This window comes from Aspergillus udagawae (genome assembly GCF_001078395.1).
Source record: "Aspergillus udagawae IFM 46973 DNA, scaffold_2, whole genome shotgun sequence".
In the NCBI taxonomy this organism is placed as follows: domain Eukaryota; kingdom Fungi; phylum Ascomycota; class Eurotiomycetes; order Eurotiales; family Aspergillaceae; genus Aspergillus; species Aspergillus udagawae.
The window spans coordinates 2,211,670-2,230,793 of NW_025091265.1; the positions used below are offsets into that span (position 1 = coordinate 2,211,670).

At 54.6% G+C, this 19,124-nt stretch overlaps 5 protein-coding genes across 5 annotated transcripts; 3 read left to right on the forward strand and 2 right to left on the reverse strand.

Moving 5' to 3' along the window:
* Window positions 1–135: 135 nt before the first annotated feature.
* rpt1 (proteasome regulatory particle base subunit RPT1) lies at window positions 136–1,625 on the reverse strand (the record flags this gene model as incomplete). The annotated part of the gene is made up of 4 exons (XM_043288048.1): window positions 136–1,015; window positions 1,065–1,294; window positions 1,347–1,461; window positions 1,531–1,625. The coding sequence occupies 4 exons, from the start codon at window positions 1,623–1,625 to the stop codon at window positions 136–138; spliced, it is 1,320 nt and encodes a 439-aa protein (XP_043143983.1).
* Window positions 1,626–1,987: 362 nt separating this feature from the next.
* Aud_003092 (chaperonin-containing T-complex subunit CCT4) lies at window positions 1,988–3,919 on the forward strand (the record flags this gene model as incomplete). The annotated part of the gene is made up of 7 exons (XM_043288049.1): window positions 1,988–2,032; window positions 2,091–2,142; window positions 2,197–2,219; window positions 2,275–2,304; window positions 2,354–2,383; window positions 2,434–3,006; window positions 3,065–3,919. 7 exons carry the CDS (start codon window positions 1,988–1,990, stop codon window positions 3,917–3,919), a joined length of 1,608 nt encoding a protein of 535 aa, XP_043143984.1.
* Window positions 3,920–4,382: 463 nt separating this feature from the next.
* Aud_003093 (uncharacterized protein) lies at window positions 4,383–5,039 on the forward strand (the record flags this gene model as incomplete). Its single annotated transcript, XM_043288050.1, has 1 exon — window positions 4,383–5,039. The coding sequence occupies one exon, from the start codon at window positions 4,383–4,385 to the stop codon at window positions 5,037–5,039; it is 657 nt and encodes a 218-aa protein (XP_043143985.1).
* A 755-nt stretch (window positions 5,040–5,794) lies between these two features.
* Window positions 5,795–8,675, forward strand: dapB (dipeptidyl aminopeptidase dapB; the record flags this gene model as incomplete). The annotated part of the gene is made up of 3 exons (XM_043288051.1): window positions 5,795–8,165; window positions 8,231–8,500; window positions 8,551–8,675. The coding sequence occupies 3 exons, from the start codon at window positions 5,795–5,797 to the stop codon at window positions 8,673–8,675; spliced, it is 2,766 nt and encodes a 921-aa protein (XP_043143986.1).
* A 327-nt stretch (window positions 8,676–9,002) lies between these two features.
* On the reverse strand, window positions 9,003–17,819 carry gtb3 (glycosyltransferase family 4 protein; the record flags this gene model as incomplete). The annotated part of the gene is made up of 3 exons (XM_043288052.1): window positions 9,003–17,519; window positions 17,568–17,657; window positions 17,709–17,819. 3 exons carry the CDS (start codon window positions 17,817–17,819, stop codon window positions 9,003–9,005), a joined length of 8,718 nt encoding a protein of 2,905 aa, XP_043143987.1.
* Window positions 17,820–19,124: the final 1,305 nt, after the last annotated feature.

The window sequence follows — 19,124 nt, forward strand, 5'->3', positions numbered from 1 at the left end:
GTGAGTATGTGGGCATCTGATAATGCACAGTAGATCATATTAAGGAAGCATCATAGACCGAATCACCGAGCTAAATCTGATTATACATCCATCCAGCCATGCAATGTAACCCAAGATGCATAAATGAGACATCATCTAATTGTACTGCATGTATGTCGCTGTCGAGTTGAACTTGAGGTTGCCCTTGATGACCTTGTCCACAGCGGCCAAGAAGTCCTTCTCTGTGGCGACCTTCCGCCGCGCCCGGATTGCAAACATGCCAGCTTCTGTGGCAACACTCCGTAGTTCCGCACCGGTAGCGTTAGGGCACAGTCGGGAGATCAGCTCCCACCGAATGTCTCTCTCGACTGACATACTCTTGGCATGAATGCGGAGGATGTTGGCGCGACCTTCAACGTCGGGAAGTGAGAATTCGATCTTGCGGTCTATACGACCAGGGCGCATCAGGGCAGGGTCCAAGGTCGACGGTCGGTTGGTTGCAAACATGACCTTGATGTTACCACGGGAATCGAAACCATCCAGCTGTGTAATCAACTCAAGCATAGTACGTTGAACCTCGTTGTCACCGCCAGCCCCATCATCAAAACGAGCACCACCGACCGCGTCGATTTCGTCAAAGAAGATGATGCATGCCTTCTTGGTCCGGGCCATCTCAAAGAGTTCTCGAACCATTCGTGCACCTTCACCAACGTACTTCTGAACTAACTCGCTACCGATGACACGGATGAACGTGGCGTCGGTCCGGTTAGCGACTGCTCGAGCGCAGAGGGTCTTGCCAGTACCGGGAGGACCGTACAGCAGCGCACCCTTGGGCGGATCAATACCGAGGTTGACGAATCGTTCTGGTGACAGCAAAGGCATTTCGACCACTTCTCTCAACTTCTCGATCTGTTCCTTGCATCCACCAACATCGCCGTACGTCACGTCCGGTTTGTCTTCGACAGTCATCATCGTCACGCTAGGGTCGATCTTGGGAGGAAGAGGTAACATGATCTGGTACTTATTTCGGTCGACGCTATAAAATAATCAGAACTGCCAAAACAACAGAGACCATAGCCACTTACCCGACCCTCATGCCTTCTTCGATATCTGTAGGGCTCACTCTCTCCCCTAGATTCACGACAAACTTGGCAATCTGCTTGACGTTGATGACATATTTGCTCTTATCGGGATCCTTCTCGTCGGAAATGATCTTTGTACAGCGAGCAACCTGCAATGGCTGCTCCTCTGCCATGCGTTGCCTATCTGCAGCGACATCCCAAAGGTGTGGAGGCGCAAGACCGGTGTCGGATTCCTGTCCAAGGTCAGCCAAGATCCGGATATAAGAAACATCACCCTTAACAAACCTTAACACCAATCTTCTCGTTCACGCTCGCTTGTTTGTCCTTGATCTGCTTTTCGAGCTTCTTTAAGGCGGTCGCGTAAGGAGCGGCGCCGTATGTCTTGAGTACTTGAATATCACTGTCTCATAATCAGCCGATACCTCATAGTTTTCATTTAGAGCTCAGCTTGCTCCCAGCCGCAACATACTCGTCTGTGAGAGGTGTGATCTTCTTCTCCGGTTCTTCGTCGTCAGCGAAGTTCTTCTGGTACTTCTCCCAGTTCGCTCCCGTGGCGCTAGGCATGGTGAGACTGGACTGCGCAACCGGATGACAGGGAAGGCCAGGGAAATAAAGAAGTCAATACAGTCGTAACGGAATAGAGTTTATGATGGCAGTATAAGGTCGAAAGAGTCTGATGAGATGGATGGGTGAGGTGAAGTTTGATTGGGAAAGTGATGTGATCAAGCTCTCAAGCTTGAGGGTGCTGTCACCGACGGGTTCCAGCTGTTGACGCTAGTGGCCGCCAAGCATCACCACCGCCAAAGCACCTTCGAAGAAATTCCCAGAGCCGCTTCCAGACAGTGGATCTGCTCCCCTCATCACGACCCGTGTCCCTGTTCAATTTCTAGTTTATCTTTGTGCCTCTATCCGCGGACATATTCAAAATGGCGACCGCAGTCTCCCAGGGGGCCCCTGGCACTACCTTCAAGGTGGGTGGTTTTTACGGAACAAATACTGCTTGTGGGCCGTTTTCTGATACTCGCGCAGGACAAGGAGAAGCCCATGGCGGTTCGGACGGCCAACATTCTGGCTGCTAGAGGTATTTACCATTTGCTTTGACGTCTATTTTACATGATAGCTGACGTGAATCTAGCCGTCGCCGATGCCATCAGAACGGTTTGCAATCTAGATACCCATATATGTCGAAGGTGAGGGGCTAACGGCTTTACAGTCTCTGGGGCCCAGAGGAATGGATAAGATGGTATGGTTATGTCCAAAGTTGCATGTTGATAAATGCTAACTGTCATTAGATTCAAACACCCAAGGGAAACACGATTATCGTACGAATTCCAGTCACGAAATATGCGGCTCGGTGCTAACCCCTCCATAGACCAACGATGGAAACACGATGCTGAGAGACATGAGCGTGATGCACCCTGCGGCCAGGATGCTTGTCGATCTGAGTGCTGCTCAGGATGTCGAAGCTGGTGATGGAACAACTTCCGTGGTCGTGATCGCTGGTAGCTTGCTCGGAGCCGCCGAGCGCCTGTTGGGCAAGGGTATTCATCCCACCATCATCTCCGAATCTTTCCAGCGAGCCGCTGCTGCTGCGGTGGAAATCCTCCAGAATATGTCTCGCCCGATCAACCTGATGGACCGTGCTACTCTCCTCCAAGCCGCTTCTACATCGCTATCCTCCAAGATCGTATCGCAACACTCTGGCCTTCTTGGCCCTATGGCCGTGGATTCGGTGCTCAAGGTCATCGATCCTAAAACAGCAGAGAACGTGGATCTGAGAAACATTCGAATTGTGAAGAAGGTCGGCGGTACAATTGAGGACAGTGAGATGGTTGACGGTCTCGTGTTGAACCAGCCCGTCATCAAGAGCAGCGGCGGCCCCACAAGGATCGAGAAGGCCCGGATAGGCTTGATTCAGTTCCAGCTCAGCCCTCCCAAGCCTGATGTACGTTGTATCTACCCCAAAAGCATGATACAGGCTGCTAACGTATGGACAACTACAGATGGAAAACCAGATCGTCGTCAACGACTACCGTCAGATGGACAAGATCCTCAAGGAAGAACGCCAGTACCTCCTGAACATGGTCAAGAAGATCCAGAAGACCAAGTGTAACGTCCTTCTCATCCAAAAATCGATCCTTCGTGACGCCGTCAACGAACTCTCCCTCCACTTCCTTTCACGGCTTAAGATCCTTGCCATCAAGGACATTGAGCGGGATGAGGTTGAGTTCCTGTGCAAGAGTCTTGGCTGCAAGCCCGTCGCCAATATTGACTCCTTCACCGAGGACAAACTGGGTACTGCTGACCTTGTCGAGGAGGTCCAGGCGTCTGGTGCTCGGTATGTAAAGATCACCGGCATCAAGGCACCTGCCACCGCTGCCAACCAGACCGTATCTATCGTCGCTCGCGGTGCCAACAACCTGATTCTGGATGAGGCCGAGCGGTCTCTGCACGATGCTCTCTGTGTCATTCGCTGCTTGGTCAAGAAACGCGCCCTTATTGCCGGTGGTGGTGCTCCTGAGATTGAGGTCGCCCACTCTTTGGCAATGCGTGCCCGTGAGCTCGCAGGCACGGAGGCTATATGCTGGAAGGCGTTTGCAGATGCCATGGAGGTTATTCCAACCACATTGGCCGAGAACGCTGGTCTGAATTCGATCAAGGTCGTCACGGAGCTGCGACACCGCCACGCTCAAGGCCAGCACAATGCTGGTGTCAGCATCCGTAGCGGCGGTGTGCGGGACGACATCACGGAGGAGAACATTCTGCAGCCGCTCTTGGTGAGCACCAGCGCCATCGAACTTGCGGCTGAGACGGTTAAGATGATTATGAGAATTGATGATATCGCTCTATCGAGATGATTTGGAGGCACATAAACCAGAAGGGATCAGATGTGGTGTATTATGATAAGTAATTTTACCCAAAAATCAAATGATTCAGAATATAGATGATCCACCAATGAATATAACTCTTACGCTGCGTACTGCTTACATTGTCTTGTGCTATCTGACCTTTCCAACTCAGAAGTCAACATATATGCGGCGCCAGGCTTGCTTTGAATACTGCCCGATCCTTCAGGCTGCAATCCTCAGGAACTCTGCGAATGTCGTCACTTTGACTCGTTGAAGCCAGATAGGGCCGCTCTACCTTGGTTCAACACAGTCATAGTTGCTAAATATGGCTCTCTCGCAGAGAACTCTCCTCCCTCTTCACTTTTACTTCCCTCTGACAACCTACAGTCGTTCGCTTTACTCGCAACAATCAACATTTTCACTCGCTTGATAACCAACTACAAACTTTCGCTTGTCCCAGCCACTAAACAACATGAAGGGCCAATCTATCACTGCGTTCATGACAGGGCTGAAGGTCATTCTCGCCCAGATGGAGACAGTTCCTCACAGGTCCTGTCAGAAGCGGGTGCTTACACAAGCTGCCACTCCCCCACCAACCATCGATCTCGACCTGGGAGACGATGAGCTCTTCCCATGCGACTGCACTCTACAGGGCCGAAACTCCCTGGATGCCGCCTACCTCAACAACCCACTACTCAGCTCGCTCAAGACCAAGGAGTGCGGCCTGGACTATATCAGGCGTGCTCTCGACGCCCTTGAGGCCATGAGCACCTGCACGCGGTGCTCCGGGAAGGAATACGTCCGAAGCTTCCTCTATCTGCTCTGCCGAACGATCTTGCAAAGAAGCCGGGCGTTCTATCACCACCTGGTCCGGACGTACGAGGGCAAAGACCAGCAGCCTCTTTTGCTGGATGATTACCAGCTTGCGACGGTCGAGGAACGGGCTGCGCTGCTGTGTATGTTCACCTATGTCGAGATAAAGCGATTCCACGACTGTGTGGGTCGCATTATCGAGACGCTCCGAGAACAGCCCATGTTCGATGAGGATTCGTGGGCCCTCATCAAGGGTCAGGCCTATAAGCTGGCTGTCGATACGGCTGAGCTTCGCTTCAAATCCATTCACTGTTAAGTCGCTGATTCGGGTGGATAGGATGAATTGTGATTGAACACACTCTGTATCTTGTTTTCGCAGGTTACCCAGGAAGATCTATTGCAGGAGTTTGGCTTTTATTTGCTATTTTAGGGTGTATGGAGCCGGACTGGGTTAATTCAGAGTATTCTGTATTCCCTTGCTTGAAGCAGGCATTCATGTATGTTAACTAAAGACTGTTGGTCTCTAACGAAGTATCCTTTGACATCTCGAAAGTAGCTTTTTCTCGTTTGGTCTTATATTCTTGATTCTTGCACGTCTAAGTAGAAATACTCAGCTTGGTTTGATATACAGCAAATTGCTAATAAAGGCCACTCTGTTCGTGCAGTACCTAATCATCACAGTTGTCTCTAGCGACAGATAGATGAAATTTGACTTAGTTGATATTCATCGAAGTTGTGAATAGATCGAGATACCCAAAAGGGGAGCTCAATAACGTGAATAAGATTGGCTGCCAAGAGTCGCTATCTGCATCGCCGCCATCAACAACCGCTTACCCCGGACTCCATCAGTATTTCCACTTTACGGCCATTCCTTGACATTGTTGTCTACTGATGAGGAATTGACCTTGTCTTGACGATGAATGGCCTGTTGGTTTGATGTTATTTTTATAGACGGCTGTAAATTAGCCATCCTGACTACCACAACCTCGTTGCCTTGCTCATCGTCGATCTGTTGTGACCCGTCACATGTAACTCAATCACTGCAGCCTCTGTCTTACAACCACCGTGACAATGAGGCCATCCGACGGCCATGGAGAAACCTCTGAATTCCTTCCCATGACCCGCCCTCGATCTGCATCCTCCGCATCTCAAACCTCCACCGACTCGAGTCTATCCACCGAATCCCTCTTCCCGGGAGAACGGAAAGCCTTCCCCAACCCCAAGGTGACAATGGGATCCGCCGACGGTGACCGATACCGCGACCTCGAGGACGGTGATGTGGAACAAACGGAGCCGTTCCTCGCGTCATCCAAGAAAGCAGCCACTGGAGGCGGTCGCGCACGGCGGATATTCTGGATTCTCGTTCTTCTCTGCCTTGGAGGCTGGCTGCTTGCCTTCGTACTGTTTTTGACAGGGGGACGAGCGAACTACCAGACTGCTTCGGACGCGTTACAGGCGCACGAAGCCGACTCCACGTTGGGTAGCACGAGCACAAGCTCCGGCAAGCCTGTCACGTTGCGGCAGGTGCTCTCGGGGGAATGGCTTCCACGGTACCATGCGATCGGATGGGTTGCGGGGCCGAACAACGAAGACGGTCTGCTAGTTGAGAAGGGTGGGGATGAGAAGCAGGGGTACCTCCGGGTGGATGATATCCGGAGTCGAAAGGGCGATGCCACTGGTCAGGAGAGCAAGGTGCTGATGAGGAAGCCCATCGTGCACGTAGACGGGAGGGCGATTGTTCCCAGCAACGTCTGGCCGAGTCCGGACTTGAAGAAAGTGCTGTTAGTATCCGAGCAGCAGAAGAACTGGAGGCACTCGTTCACAGGGAAGTACTGGGTGCTGGATGTGGATTCTCAGACTGCGCAACCGTTGGATCCCAGTGCGCCGGATGGTCGAGTGCAGCTCGCGCTTTGGTCTCCTGCCTCTGATGCGGTCGTTTTTGTTCGGGACAATAATCTGTATCTGCGGAGGCTGTCGTCGGACAGCGTTGTCGCGATTACGAAGGACGGCGGGGAGAACCTTTTCTATGGTGTTCCCGACTGGGTGTATGAGGAGGAGGTGATATCGGGGAACAGCGTCACATGGTGGTCGAATGACGCTAAGTATATCGCTTTCTTCAGAACAAATGAGACGAGTGTGCCCGAGTTCCCGGTCCAGTACTACGTCTCGCGGCCATCCGGGAAGAAGCCTCTGCCGGGGTTGGAGAATTACCCCGACGTGAGAGAGATCAAATATCCCAAGTCTGGGGCCCCGAACCCAGTCGTCGACCTGCAGTTCTACGACGTCGAGAAGAACGAGGTCTTCTCCGTCGAAGTAGCAGACGACTTTGCCGACGATGACCGCATCATCATTGAGGTTCTGTGGGCCTCTGAGGGTAAGGTCCTCGTGAGATCGACCAACCGCGAAAGCGACATTCTCAAGGTGTATCTGATCGACACCAAGTCCAGAACAGGTAAATTGGTCAGATCCGACGACATTGCCGGCCTTGACGGTGGTTGGGTTGAGCCTTCACAATCCACACGCTTCATCCCGGCGGACCCCAAGAACGGACGACCGCACGACGGCTACATCGACACCGTGCCGTACAATGGATACGACCACCTTGCATACTTCACACCACTCGATAGCCCAAACCCTGTGATGCTCACATCCGGCGAGTGGGAAGTGGTGAACGCACCGGCTGCCGTAGATCTGCAACGGGGCCTGGTGTACTTCGTCGGGACGAGGGAAGCACCCACCCAGCGCCATGTCTACCGTGTGCAGCTGGATGGGTCGAATCTTAAGCCTTTGACCAACACTTCCAAACCAGGCTACTATGATGTCTCCTTCTCATACGGCACAGGCTACGCGCTTCTCACATACAAAGGGCCTTCTATTCCCTGGCAGGCGATTATCAACACGCAAGGCGACGAAATAACCTACGAAGACCGCATTGAAGATAACGCACAGCTCACCAAGATGGTAGAGGCGTACGCGCTCCCCACTGAGATCTACCAAAACGTCACAGTTGACGGCTACACGCTGCAGCTTGTCGAGCGCCGCCCTCCTCACTTCAACCCGGCCAAGAAATACCCCGTCCTCTTTTATCTGTATGGCGGACCGGGCTCGCAGACCGTGGACCGCCAGTTCGCCGTTGATTTCCAGTCCTACGTCGCCTCCAGCCTGGGATACATCGTCGTGACCGTTGACGGCCGCGGCACAGGCTACATTGGCCGCAAGGCCCGGTGCATCGTCCGCGGCAACCTAGGATTTTACGAGGCGCACGACCAAATCGCCACTGCAAAGATGTGGGCGTCGAAACCGTACGTTGACGGAACCCGCATGGCGATCTGGGGATGGAGCTATGGCGGGTTCATGACGCTGAAGACCCTCGAACAAGACGCTGGCCAGACCTTCCAGTACGGAATGGCCGTTGCGCCCGTCACAGACTGGCGGTTCTACGGTATTCCTTCCCCCCCCCCCTTCTTATTCATAGACCACCCCACTAACGGACTTTCCACTTTCCAGACTCAATCTACACAGAACGATACATGCACACCCCGCAGCATAATCCTAATGGTTACGACAACTCGACCATAACCGACATGGCCGCCCTGTCCGAGACGGTCCGCTTCCTCGTCATGCACGGCGCCTCGGACGACAACGTCCATCTGCAGAATACACTTATGTTAATCGACAAGCTGGACTTGTCGAACGTCGAGAACTACGATCTGCAGTTCTACCCGGACTCGGATCATAGCATCTACTTTCACAACGCGCACACCATGGTCTACGACCGTATGTCTTTCCCCCTCTCCTTTTGCCCCCGCAAATGCTAATCCGACTAGGTCTTTCGAGCTGGCTCATCAACGCGTTTAATGGCGAGTGGCATCGGATAGCGAAGCCCGTGCCAGACGAGTCGATGTGGGAGCGTGTGAGGCGGTCGCTGCCCCTGCCCCTGTTTGCACATTAACTGTATCTTTATCCTAGGCATCTATATAAACTTCTAGTATAGTCTTACGTCGATGTATGTTTTTCAAATGAAACAAGTGTATATTCAATCACGCTATGCAAACTATAAACACAATGCAATGCAATGCAACAACAACTCTTTTCGTGGGGGGATGCGAACGCGGCTTCGGCTTTATACATTAATTTAGTGCATGCAGACATGACAATAAGAAGGAAGGATATAGACATGCATGCATGTATATACAGTCAGTCAGTCAGTCATCGTAGTCCAGACTGGTAAATGATATGTGCAATAGGGTAGGGTTTGGTATAGATGCAATGCAGCGCTTCAGACTTTATTGCCGCCGCTGCTGCCATTGCTCCCATCCAAGGTCTTGAAAATACTCGACTGGAGAAACTCCTCCCGCATATGCAAACTGACATCCGAGTTACGGTACGGATGAGGTTCCTCGCGCTGCAGACCACGAAGCTGCTCGCGGCCAAGGGTGGAGATGGAGCGGGCATGCGAGTGCCGGTGCCGACTGAACGCAGGAGAGAGGCGGCCTGACGGCGACAGCCTGCCTGTCGGCGTGACTGCTCCCCCAGTGTCAAAGGAAAGGGTCTGCCGGGGCGCAAAGACGGGGAGGGAGGCGTTGCCCGGCAGCGGCATGAAGGAGTCTGAGTCTGTGGCGGTGGAGAAGTTACTGAAGGAGGAGCGGATGGAAGCGGGGCGGGTAAGCGGGAGCATGGGGTAGCCGGAGACGTTGGAGTAGAGGGTGGACATGCCCGAAGCGGCGGAGGAGCGCCAGGAGTGGACGGCGCTCTGGGGGATGGTGATGACTTCTTCCTCGATGGGGTCCGAGTACTGGAGGGCGGCGGCGATGTCGAGGGGTTCGGCGAGGACGTCGCCGCCAGCAGCGGAGCGGGCGGCCATGGCCTTTGCGGCCTTGCCGATCCAGAGCATCTGCTCGTGTTCGCGCAGGTAGCGGTCGCCGCTGAAGGACTTCTGGACGATGTTGCGGGTCATCATGCCGAGTTTGCGGCGGTGTTCGCTCTTCTCGTACATGCGGCGGGTGATCTTGGCGACGTCGTCTGGGGTTGGGGAGGAGGTGAGGACGGGGGCGGGCTCGGTGTCGTCTGCGTATTTGGCCCATTCGCCGAGGAGGGCGAGCATGGTGATTTGGGCGCGGGCGAGGGCGAGCGCGTCGTTGGGGGCGACGACGGCGCTGAAGCGGGAGAAGTCATCGGGGTCGCTGAGGACGCGGAGGGAGGCGCCGACATCGGTGCAGACGACGGGCGCGCCGGTTAGGGCGGCCTCGCCCAGGGCTAGGGGAAGACCCTCGGAGAGGGATGAGTTGAGGAACAGCCAGGTGTTCTCGAGGACCTTCATCGGGTCGGCGCTGCCACGGAGGGTGACACGGCCACGGAGACCCTTGGAGGCGATGATCTCCTGACACTCGGTGGAGTAGGTGGGCGCCTTGTCGATCGCGCCGTAGATGTCAAGATGATAATCGTCGAATTTCCACTGGTTGATGATGATGTCGGCGGCCAGCAGGGCGGTCTTGATGTCTTTGGCATACCAGACGTGCGACAGCATGGTGACGGTCGGGCGCTCCGACTTGATCTCCTTGACGGGGGCAAACTTCTGCATGTCCGTGATACCGTTGACGACGGGGTCGACCTTGCGGCGGAAGATGTTGCGGTGCTCGATCGTTCCCTGGCAGGTACCGATCTCCACCTCCCATCCAGGATTGAAGAAGTCGGCACACGGCGAGATGATGTCGGCATGATGGAGTGTAATGACGGAGGTGATCCGCATCAAACCCAGGAGGCAGTTTCGGACAAACGGCGAGAGCTTGCACAGGGCAGACGAAAGGCAGAGGTTGGTTTCGCGCCAGCTGATCGCGTGGTCCCAGATCTGCAGGGTACAGTTTCGCTTGATCTTGCAGACGACGCCGTACGACGCACTGACACTGTGATGCGAGGCTTGGAACACGCTGGGGATCTTTTCGGGGATGGGAATCGAGAAGATGAACAGGTAGCGGTACCACAGTTCCAGCGCAACATCGAGCGTCCCCAGGGTGGGAAGCTCCGTATGGAACCACTGCGCCGAAGGGATCGTGTTGGGCATCTCCTGCGTGAGCCAGAGATCCCGCCAGCTCTCCTTGACGATATCGCTGTTCCAGACCTGGGTCCAGTGCCTTGAGTCCTGGAAGTACGTGTTGAGGTTGACGAGGGCCCGCGTGGCCTGGTGGATGTCGGCCTTGGACAGCTCGATGGCGCGAGCACCCTTGACCAGAGCCGTCAGGATCGGAATAAAGTTCATCTTGATATCCATATCGTTGGCCGACGTGACGTTCTCCACCTCCGAGTCGAGCTTGTTCTTGAAGAGACCATGGGTCGGCGTCAAGAAGTCCAAGCCCCACAGAGGGACCATCTTCAACGAGAGCACGTTCTGTTCCGTCTGGTGCTTGGGAATGCCAAAGTCGTTGGCCGACTCGCAGATCATGTGCCACTTGATGGTCCGCAGCGAGTTGATCATATCACGCCGACAGGCAGACACACCACCTCCCTCGTTCGGCCAGGTGCCCGTGTCGGCCGCCATGACGTGCAGCGACTTGTCCGTGTCAGATCCGAAATCCTTGGACCGGGTGTTGACGACCGCATCGCCACCGGGACCAAAGTTCAGCAGATCACTGACTTTGATCGCCATGGGCGTCCAGCTGGAAATGTTGTCGTCGAGATCCGCGCTCGCCATGACGGTGTCCGCGCGCAGATCCAGGTACTTCTTCGCCGAGGCCAGGTCGCCCCGATCGCGGCAGCGCCAGTACGGGGCGAGCGTCTTGTCTCTGCGCAGCAGCCGCTCATCCATCCAACGGACGATGATGCCGTCAAAGTCGACACGGTCCTTCCACGCCTTCCAGACCAGAGAGCGGGCCCGCGAGGTGGAGACGGGGAAGCGTTTGGTGGAGAGTCCCAGGAAGCGGGTGATGGTGTTCGAGCTGAGACTGTCGCAGTAGAAGAGGGGATTGTCGTGCACAAAGCTGGTATACTTGGGTTTGGCCAGGACGCCGAGAAAGTCATGTTCGATCATGGGCGGCGTCTGGATCTTCTGCCCGTTGAGAGTGGTGAAGATGGTGGGGTGGAACTTGTGGTCGTACAGCCAGCGAGCCTCGTAGACATCGGCACCCTGGACAAACGTCGCCTCGGTGACCTTGGAGTGCGGGATCCATCGCTCGACCTTCTCGGGGTGCCGGACGGGAGGCGCACACCAGGAGACGGTGCAGGTAATGTGCGAAAGCACAAACTCCGCGCGCAGCAGTTCGTCGCCGAACCGGGGATTCTTCCGGTAGTGATACTTGAACCGGATCAGATTGCCGTCTTTCATGTAGGAACCGGCCTCGATGAGACCCTTGCGGTTATACTGAACGCTCTGCAGATGGCTGTCGCCGCGGATGCAGCGCCGGCCCATTGGGATTCTGCTATCGGACGCGCGGGTCAACTTGAAATTCTTCTTCGTCGGGGCGCGGTAGTCATAATGGAACTCGTTGATCGCTTTGCCATCCTTGAACTCTTGCCGGATGAGAAGCAGCATCTCCTTGGAGTACGTGCTGACGTACTTGAGCGACTTGACGCCCTCGGGTTCGGTCTTGTGCTCGCCGCCGTAGTAGTAAATCTTGAAGCCTCCGTCCTTGTCATCGTGCTTGAAAGCAGTGAAGGTTCCGTCGAGACCCTGGACCATGAACCTGCTCTTCTTGATGCTGATGGTCATGCCCTTGGTCTCGTCCCAGAGACGCTTGACGTTGTCCCGACCATGAAAGAGGAAGAATGACAGGATGACATCCTGCATGATCTTCGAGTACGACCAGATCATGTTGAGGATAAACACACACGGCACCCGGATGACGGGCGCGCGCTGTTTCATCACATAGTCGAACTCTCTCTGGAATTCCGGATCGGCGATCAAGGCAATGATGATGAATTTGATGGTGGACGCAACGGAGTACCAGAAGTTGTGAAGGGGTTCCTTGATGAACGCTAGAGCAGCCGGCAACTTGTTGGACACGTAGGGGATGAACAGCGGCGTCTCGGCATCCTTGAACAGGGCCTCTTCTCCGGTGCCGTATTGGGCGTAATCAAGAATGCTAACGGCGGTGGCGGCTCCCAGGTTGCATCGGGCAACGTGGACATCCAGATCACTGGTATCAAAGCGGCAAAGGTGCTCCTGAAGCCATTGCCTGTCGCGGTCCGAGAAGTGCGAAGGTTTGCCGAGACAACGATCCAGCAATGCCTTCCGGATGGTCTTGGGCAGTTTCTCCCAGTGCGTGTCACATTCGAAACCCAGACACAGCTGCCGGAGGAGCTCCTTCTTGGCCCACCGAACGACGACGGGCGTGTTGGCTTCTTCGCGAAGCTGCCGGGCCATGGTCTCGGTCACGCCCGCCGTGACGAGCGACTCGGCAAGCACCGCGTACTCGTGAGGCATCCGCAGCATGGACTCGGACACTGCGTGAATAAGAGTCTCAGCAATGACCTGGCAGTTCCCGCTGACGTCGATGCGTTGATCCAGTCCACGTCCGACAGCGATGACCAATTTCAGCTGGTCCGTGGTATTGCAGCTCAAAGCGCGGATGCCGGGACCAAGGGCGCCCAAGGGAACGAGCTCGATCGAGATCTCCCCTTTACCCCATGATTCCAGGGCTAGGTTGATGAGATCTTGCGCCTTTGGGAAAGCCTCCTCGATTCTTGGCTCTTCTCTGCGCGAAAGCAGCAGAGTCTTGACTTCGATTCCAGGATGCACACCAGGCTCAAGCTTCAGTCGCGCGTCCGAGGGCACAAGAGAGATTCTCTCGAAGAAGGTCTGTAGTTCCTGCTGGGACCATTCGGGATCCGCCCACGGGGTAGTGTACGCGTGGAACGTCTTGCCCAGGTCGACCGGCGAGTCCACCTTCTTCGGCATACCCATTTTCGCAGTGAGCAGAGTGAGGATTGCCGTCGTCCAGGTCGCGATTCCCAGTCCAATGACCTGTCCATACTTGAACTTATCGGGTTTATCATCTATGATCTTATATGGTACACAGGTCTTGAGGACGATGCCAACAAGCAGACCAACGACGACACCGACAAGCAATGGTTTGAGGGCATGGGGTCCGGAGAAGATCTTCGTGTATTGATACCACAGCAGGCCGGTGTACGCGATCACATAGGCGCAGAACATGGCCATGGCATCGCTTGACGCCCGGAACGTCCAGAGTAAGGCAGTCGACAAGGCAAGACTCCATACCTGCCACATGAGATACCTGAAGAACGTCCTCCAATACACGTGCCTTTTGAACCTCACGGCGCGCTTCTGCGAGGGACGGATGTCCTTGGACGTACCTACCGCCTGGTTGGTCTGGCCCCCGATGAGGTCATGGAGCTCTTGGGCTTTGGTGTCGATGAGGACCGCGCCGATCAGGTAATATGCTAGGCCAAAACCAACCGCATAGCTGATGTCGTCATTGGTTGACTGCAAAAAACCAGTGAGAGCGCCACCGGTAAGGAGGTCGACCCATTTGTCGAGCAGAGCCAAGACAAAGTAGAGGACACCGCAGCCGATCTCCCGGCTTGACTGGCGCCAATGCATGAACGAATTATGCAAGCGCTGGCCCTTTTGCGAGTTGCGGAGCACGTCAAGCCCGACCTTGGTCTGGATGTTCCAGCCCGAGCTGAAAGGGATGGGCCGGGGCACGTCGGCATACCGGCAGTACCAGTTCAGAAGGAAGTTGGTCGCTTCCCAGTCTCGGGCCAGTTCCAGGACCAGTTGATCCTTTGTCGGCTTGGAGATGATTCCACGGGACACTTCGGCCATCACATCACGATACAGGGCTTCCCTCGACAGCTTCAGCACGGCCGGATCGCTTAGGCCGCCGAAGCACTTTTCGTCGTTGTTGCCATACGTGGACACATACCATTTGCGGATCTCGGTGTCATCTGTGCGTCGGATGTTCTGGTACCAGGTTACCCATTTGGAGGCGACGGACCGCAGACTGAGCAGCAGTAGCCCGATGAAGATGTAGAGCACAATCAGGTAGATGACCACATCGTGGTGACTCCATCTCGTCACGATCGGGGAGATGAAAAGGACAGGGATGCAGGCGAAGATGGCCTTGCGGCCAGAGAGGAACTTGGATCCGGGGTAGCTGAAACACGCGAGGCAGGCAAATATAGTGAAGTAGAGTGTCAAGGCGACGAGGTAGAGGTAGAAGGCGATTCCGGGACCTGGGCCTTTGACGGCAGATATGACAATGAACCCGATCAGTCCCACCGCGACGGTGAAGGCGAATCCTGCGATGAGTCGGATAAAGACAAACATGTTGGTTGCCGCAAAAGCCATGGAAATCAGGTAGTAGGATCCACCGCATGCGATCCAGGTGCCGGCCGCACCCGACAGGATCAGAGAGATCATCAGAGCGATGGAAGCACTGTGCATGACGTCGTCTCCCATCTGGCTGGAGAGGTACAAGCCGCGGCCATACAGGGTCAGCAGGAGAATGTCGATCAGGGCTGGAACCGCAAAGACGCTGAGGAAGGTGAAGCGCTGGTACCCACGCATGGGTTTGACCTTGTCGTCGGGGTTAACATCGATTTGCGCACCAGCATAAGAGGTAGCCATCTGCGGAGCGCCGTTGATCCAGTCCGGCAGTTCCCGATCCTTGTAGTATCTTCTGAACCGACCCGAGAGCAGCTTTCCGAACGCGCTGGGCGAGAGGTCAAAGTATGCTTCGCAGCGCGACCCAAGAGCAAACGACTCGGCGAACGCGGCCGCTTGATCGGCCTGGTCGTTGAACAAGGGGTTGCGATCGGTGACTTCCATATAGATCTCGTCAAAGGCACCTTTTCTGGCCGCGCAGAAGAGGGAGAGCGTCATGATGTCAGCATACACGTCGATCTGGTCCTTGTGGACCAGCTGACACAGGGCGTTTGTGATTTGAGCCAGATCACTCTCGCGGCATTCTCGGAGGATGCGAGTGAAAACAGCATCCGTCTCCAGGAACAAGGCTAGACATGCCGCAGCTGAAGGATAACGGCAGCCCTGATCGCGGTACCAGTTGACGCGGGTCTTGATCAAGGCCTCTGCCGAAAGGGATCCGTCGAGATACGCGACGGTGTTGAGCTCCTTGAGCTGCGCAAGGGACGGTGCATCGATGAGTTGCCTGCGGATGTACCTGCAGATGGTTTCGGACAGTTCACTCTTTGCGTCCGTCAGCGAAAGGTGCTGCAGCAGGAGCAATCGCTCCTCGGGACTCAGGGCATCCACATCCTGGATGAGACGGCGGGGCAGGCCGATGTCTTCGTTTACGTCCTTGGACCATTCAGCCAAAGCGGTTTCCGCTTCGAAGCAGACGTGACGGGGGAATCCTCTCGCGGATAGGAACGTGTGCAGCACGGTTCCTGCCAGCCCTTGAGCGCTTTTCGAGGCAAACACTTCGAATCCGTCCGAGTCGGTCTGGTAGACGGCCCAGAAGCGGACATCAGCGCTCTTGCGCAGACCGGAATCGAGCCCTAGATAGATGCGCAAGGAGTCATGGGAGGCAAAATTGGCAAGTTCTTTGATGGTAGCGGCCAGATTGGGCGAGTCGCACCAGTGGGACTGTGCGAATTTATCGTGGAATTTGCGCAGGAGGGCGCCAAGTTTTTGGATTTTCTCAGACGGAACCGGGTGAAGCAGTCCAAGAGACTTGAGCCGCTGTTGGGACTTGAGGATTTCGACAAAAGCGCCGGTGGTGGCTTCGGATCCCAAGGGAAAGCAGCCAAACTCTTTGTACTCAACGCCTGCCATTGAGATGGACAGCGGGCTGCCCTGCGACCTGACCTGTGCCACCCATTCCGGTGGATCCCGAACCGAGATCGTCGAGCTGTCCATGCGCTGTGGCTTGCTTTCGGACGAGGTGAGCACGCCCTCCAGAGTGGGAAAGTATTGCAGCAGAGTGTTCCATGCGTCTTTGTCCACGACATCCTCTTGGATGTTCAGATTTGCGCGCCAGATGTCGTGAACTTTCATGATCTCGGCTTCCTTCAACCAACTAAAGGCAGACAAGGGCTCCGGAATCTTGACGTTCAGAGAGGCATCCTGCAAAGCAGCTTGTCGGCCGATCCAGGTGATAGCGCTATAGAAGTTGCACCACTGCAGAGATCGCTGAATGACTGCATTGGACAGGTGCGCGTTGTCATCGACGGTTTCCCAGGCCATGACCACAAAATCGCGCATGCAAGCTTCCGACACGAACGCTTTGATGGTTGGCTGCATCTTGGTCATCTGAAAGTAGTCGCGTTTCTCGCCTTCGGGCATAATGGAGGCATTGCGGATGACCAGACCAGCTATTGCGTCGGTTTGCAGAGTCTTGTGGTCCGTTAGAAAGTCTGGAGGCGCGGTCTCCAGATACACCGCCAGGCCAACGGCATGGAGAGCCTCCACCAGTTTCTTGATGGAGGTTGAGTTGAAGCTGCTTTCCCAGTTGGCGAGTAAGATGCCGCAGAACGGCGCACCCTTGAACCTGTTCAATGCGCTCTCGATTTTGTCGATGGCCGCCAGTGTCGACAGTGGGCCGGAACCGAGGTCTACTCGTCCCAGGAACTGCTTCCTCTCGACCAGCGAGATGGCCTCAACCACACCGGACTGTGAGGGATCTACGATCAACAGATCCCATTGACTCAGTAGCCTCAACTGGTCTTTAGTGGGGGATGAATCGAAAGAGCCCAAGTAAACGCCAAAAGACGACGGCTTCTTGGCCAACTGGACGTTGGGCAAGGACAGTTGCTGCCTCGATAGTCGGTCCAGCCTATCAGAGACATTTTTGGGCACAACTGCTGATTGTGCTCGCGACTGTAGACCGTCAACAATGTCGCTACAAAAGAGAGTAAGAATACCTACCTTGTACCATTTGCGAGCTCTCGACAGACCCGCGTAGAGGAGATACGAAGATCCAATTACTACGCTACCCAGGAGCAAGCCGATGAGGACCTATTCACCAAGTTAGTAAACCATGACGTCTCTAGAGGATAGAATACATACAAATTGCCACCAGTGATCTGTCATATGCTCCCATCCCACGGGGTGAGGCTTAACGGGACGAGGCTTATCATCAGGATCACCATTGACAGTAGACGAGTCAATAAAAACCATGATGATACAATTAGAGATTAGGGGTCGGAGTAGGGACAAACATGGAAAACGAGGGAGGTAGAAAAAGAAAGCGAGAGACAAGAAGACTCCGAGAGCCTGAAAATGTACACAAACAGAGATACAAATCTTTCTAAAAGACCATCACCGTAACTGATCGACTCGACGCGAGTGAGCAATCGTGCATAAACGAGCGTCCCGAGTACAGGGTATAGAACGAGCGAGAGGCAAAAGAAACGAGAGGACGGTCGATCAATCAAGACGCGGTCAGAGAGCTGGCAAGCGAAAAGTCAAAGCCAGCAGCATCTACCAGCCTCTAGACTACGACTTTTTGCCGTCATAGAGCGAAAAAGCGGTGGTGGCCCAACATTTGGCAGTTCAGATCCAGTGGCGTGGAAGGATGATCAAAAGGTTCCTCAGAGGATCTAGCTCGCGGCAAGACATGTACTTTGGGATTTTTTCGGCAAAGTCAATCACTGAAATTTCTCGACAAAACCGCATGGATACTTAGTTCATGGACGGTCTGTCTCGGCAGACCAGCATTGAGGAGGACATGAAGACAAAAATAGCCTCGTTGCCCATCTGTCTACGCTAAGATGGCGCTAAGAAGGGTTGTGGTTTCTGGCCCACCGTATGAAACAACCTCACGAGGGTCACCACAGTACACTCTCGTCCAAGTGTTGTTCGAATCCTTCAATCCTGGTGAACTGGAAATGTGTCAACAGCGTGGCAGCCATCTGGGAAAAGCCTTTCTAAGAAAATCTACGGAGAAATCCGGTGGACAGCAAACAAGTTCATCCTCCTCCGTCTTGGGTCAATTTGTTCCGAGCTTGGCACAGTGGATGTACAACAGGACCATGCATACTAGCTGCATCTCCTGTTGGTTCTTATTATGTATGCTAAACCCCGAAGCGACGAGTGTTCCAGGAGCAAGTTCGTCAGTCTTTCGTAGTCCGTCTCTGGAAACCACCGGGGTTTCTGATAGCAATGGCGCCATTGGCCCGATCCTTGGTTTGCCTCTTCATCCCTCATCCCTGTCATCGGGGCTGACGACTGAGATTGAGAAGTGCCCGAGGTGGATTCCGCATGTCCATGAGATGCAGAAGTGCGAAACAAACGACAAGGCCCTAAGTTGGTCCAAGTGGAGTATGGGCTGTATTGTTTTGTAACATTGTTTTCTGAAATGAGATTTCTGCAATACATGATACAAAGTTTGTAATACACTGTATGTAACACGGGACCCCCCCTGACACGGACCGCTGTAGCATAAGTACAAATGGACACCCGCTTCGAGTCTCAAGAGTCATG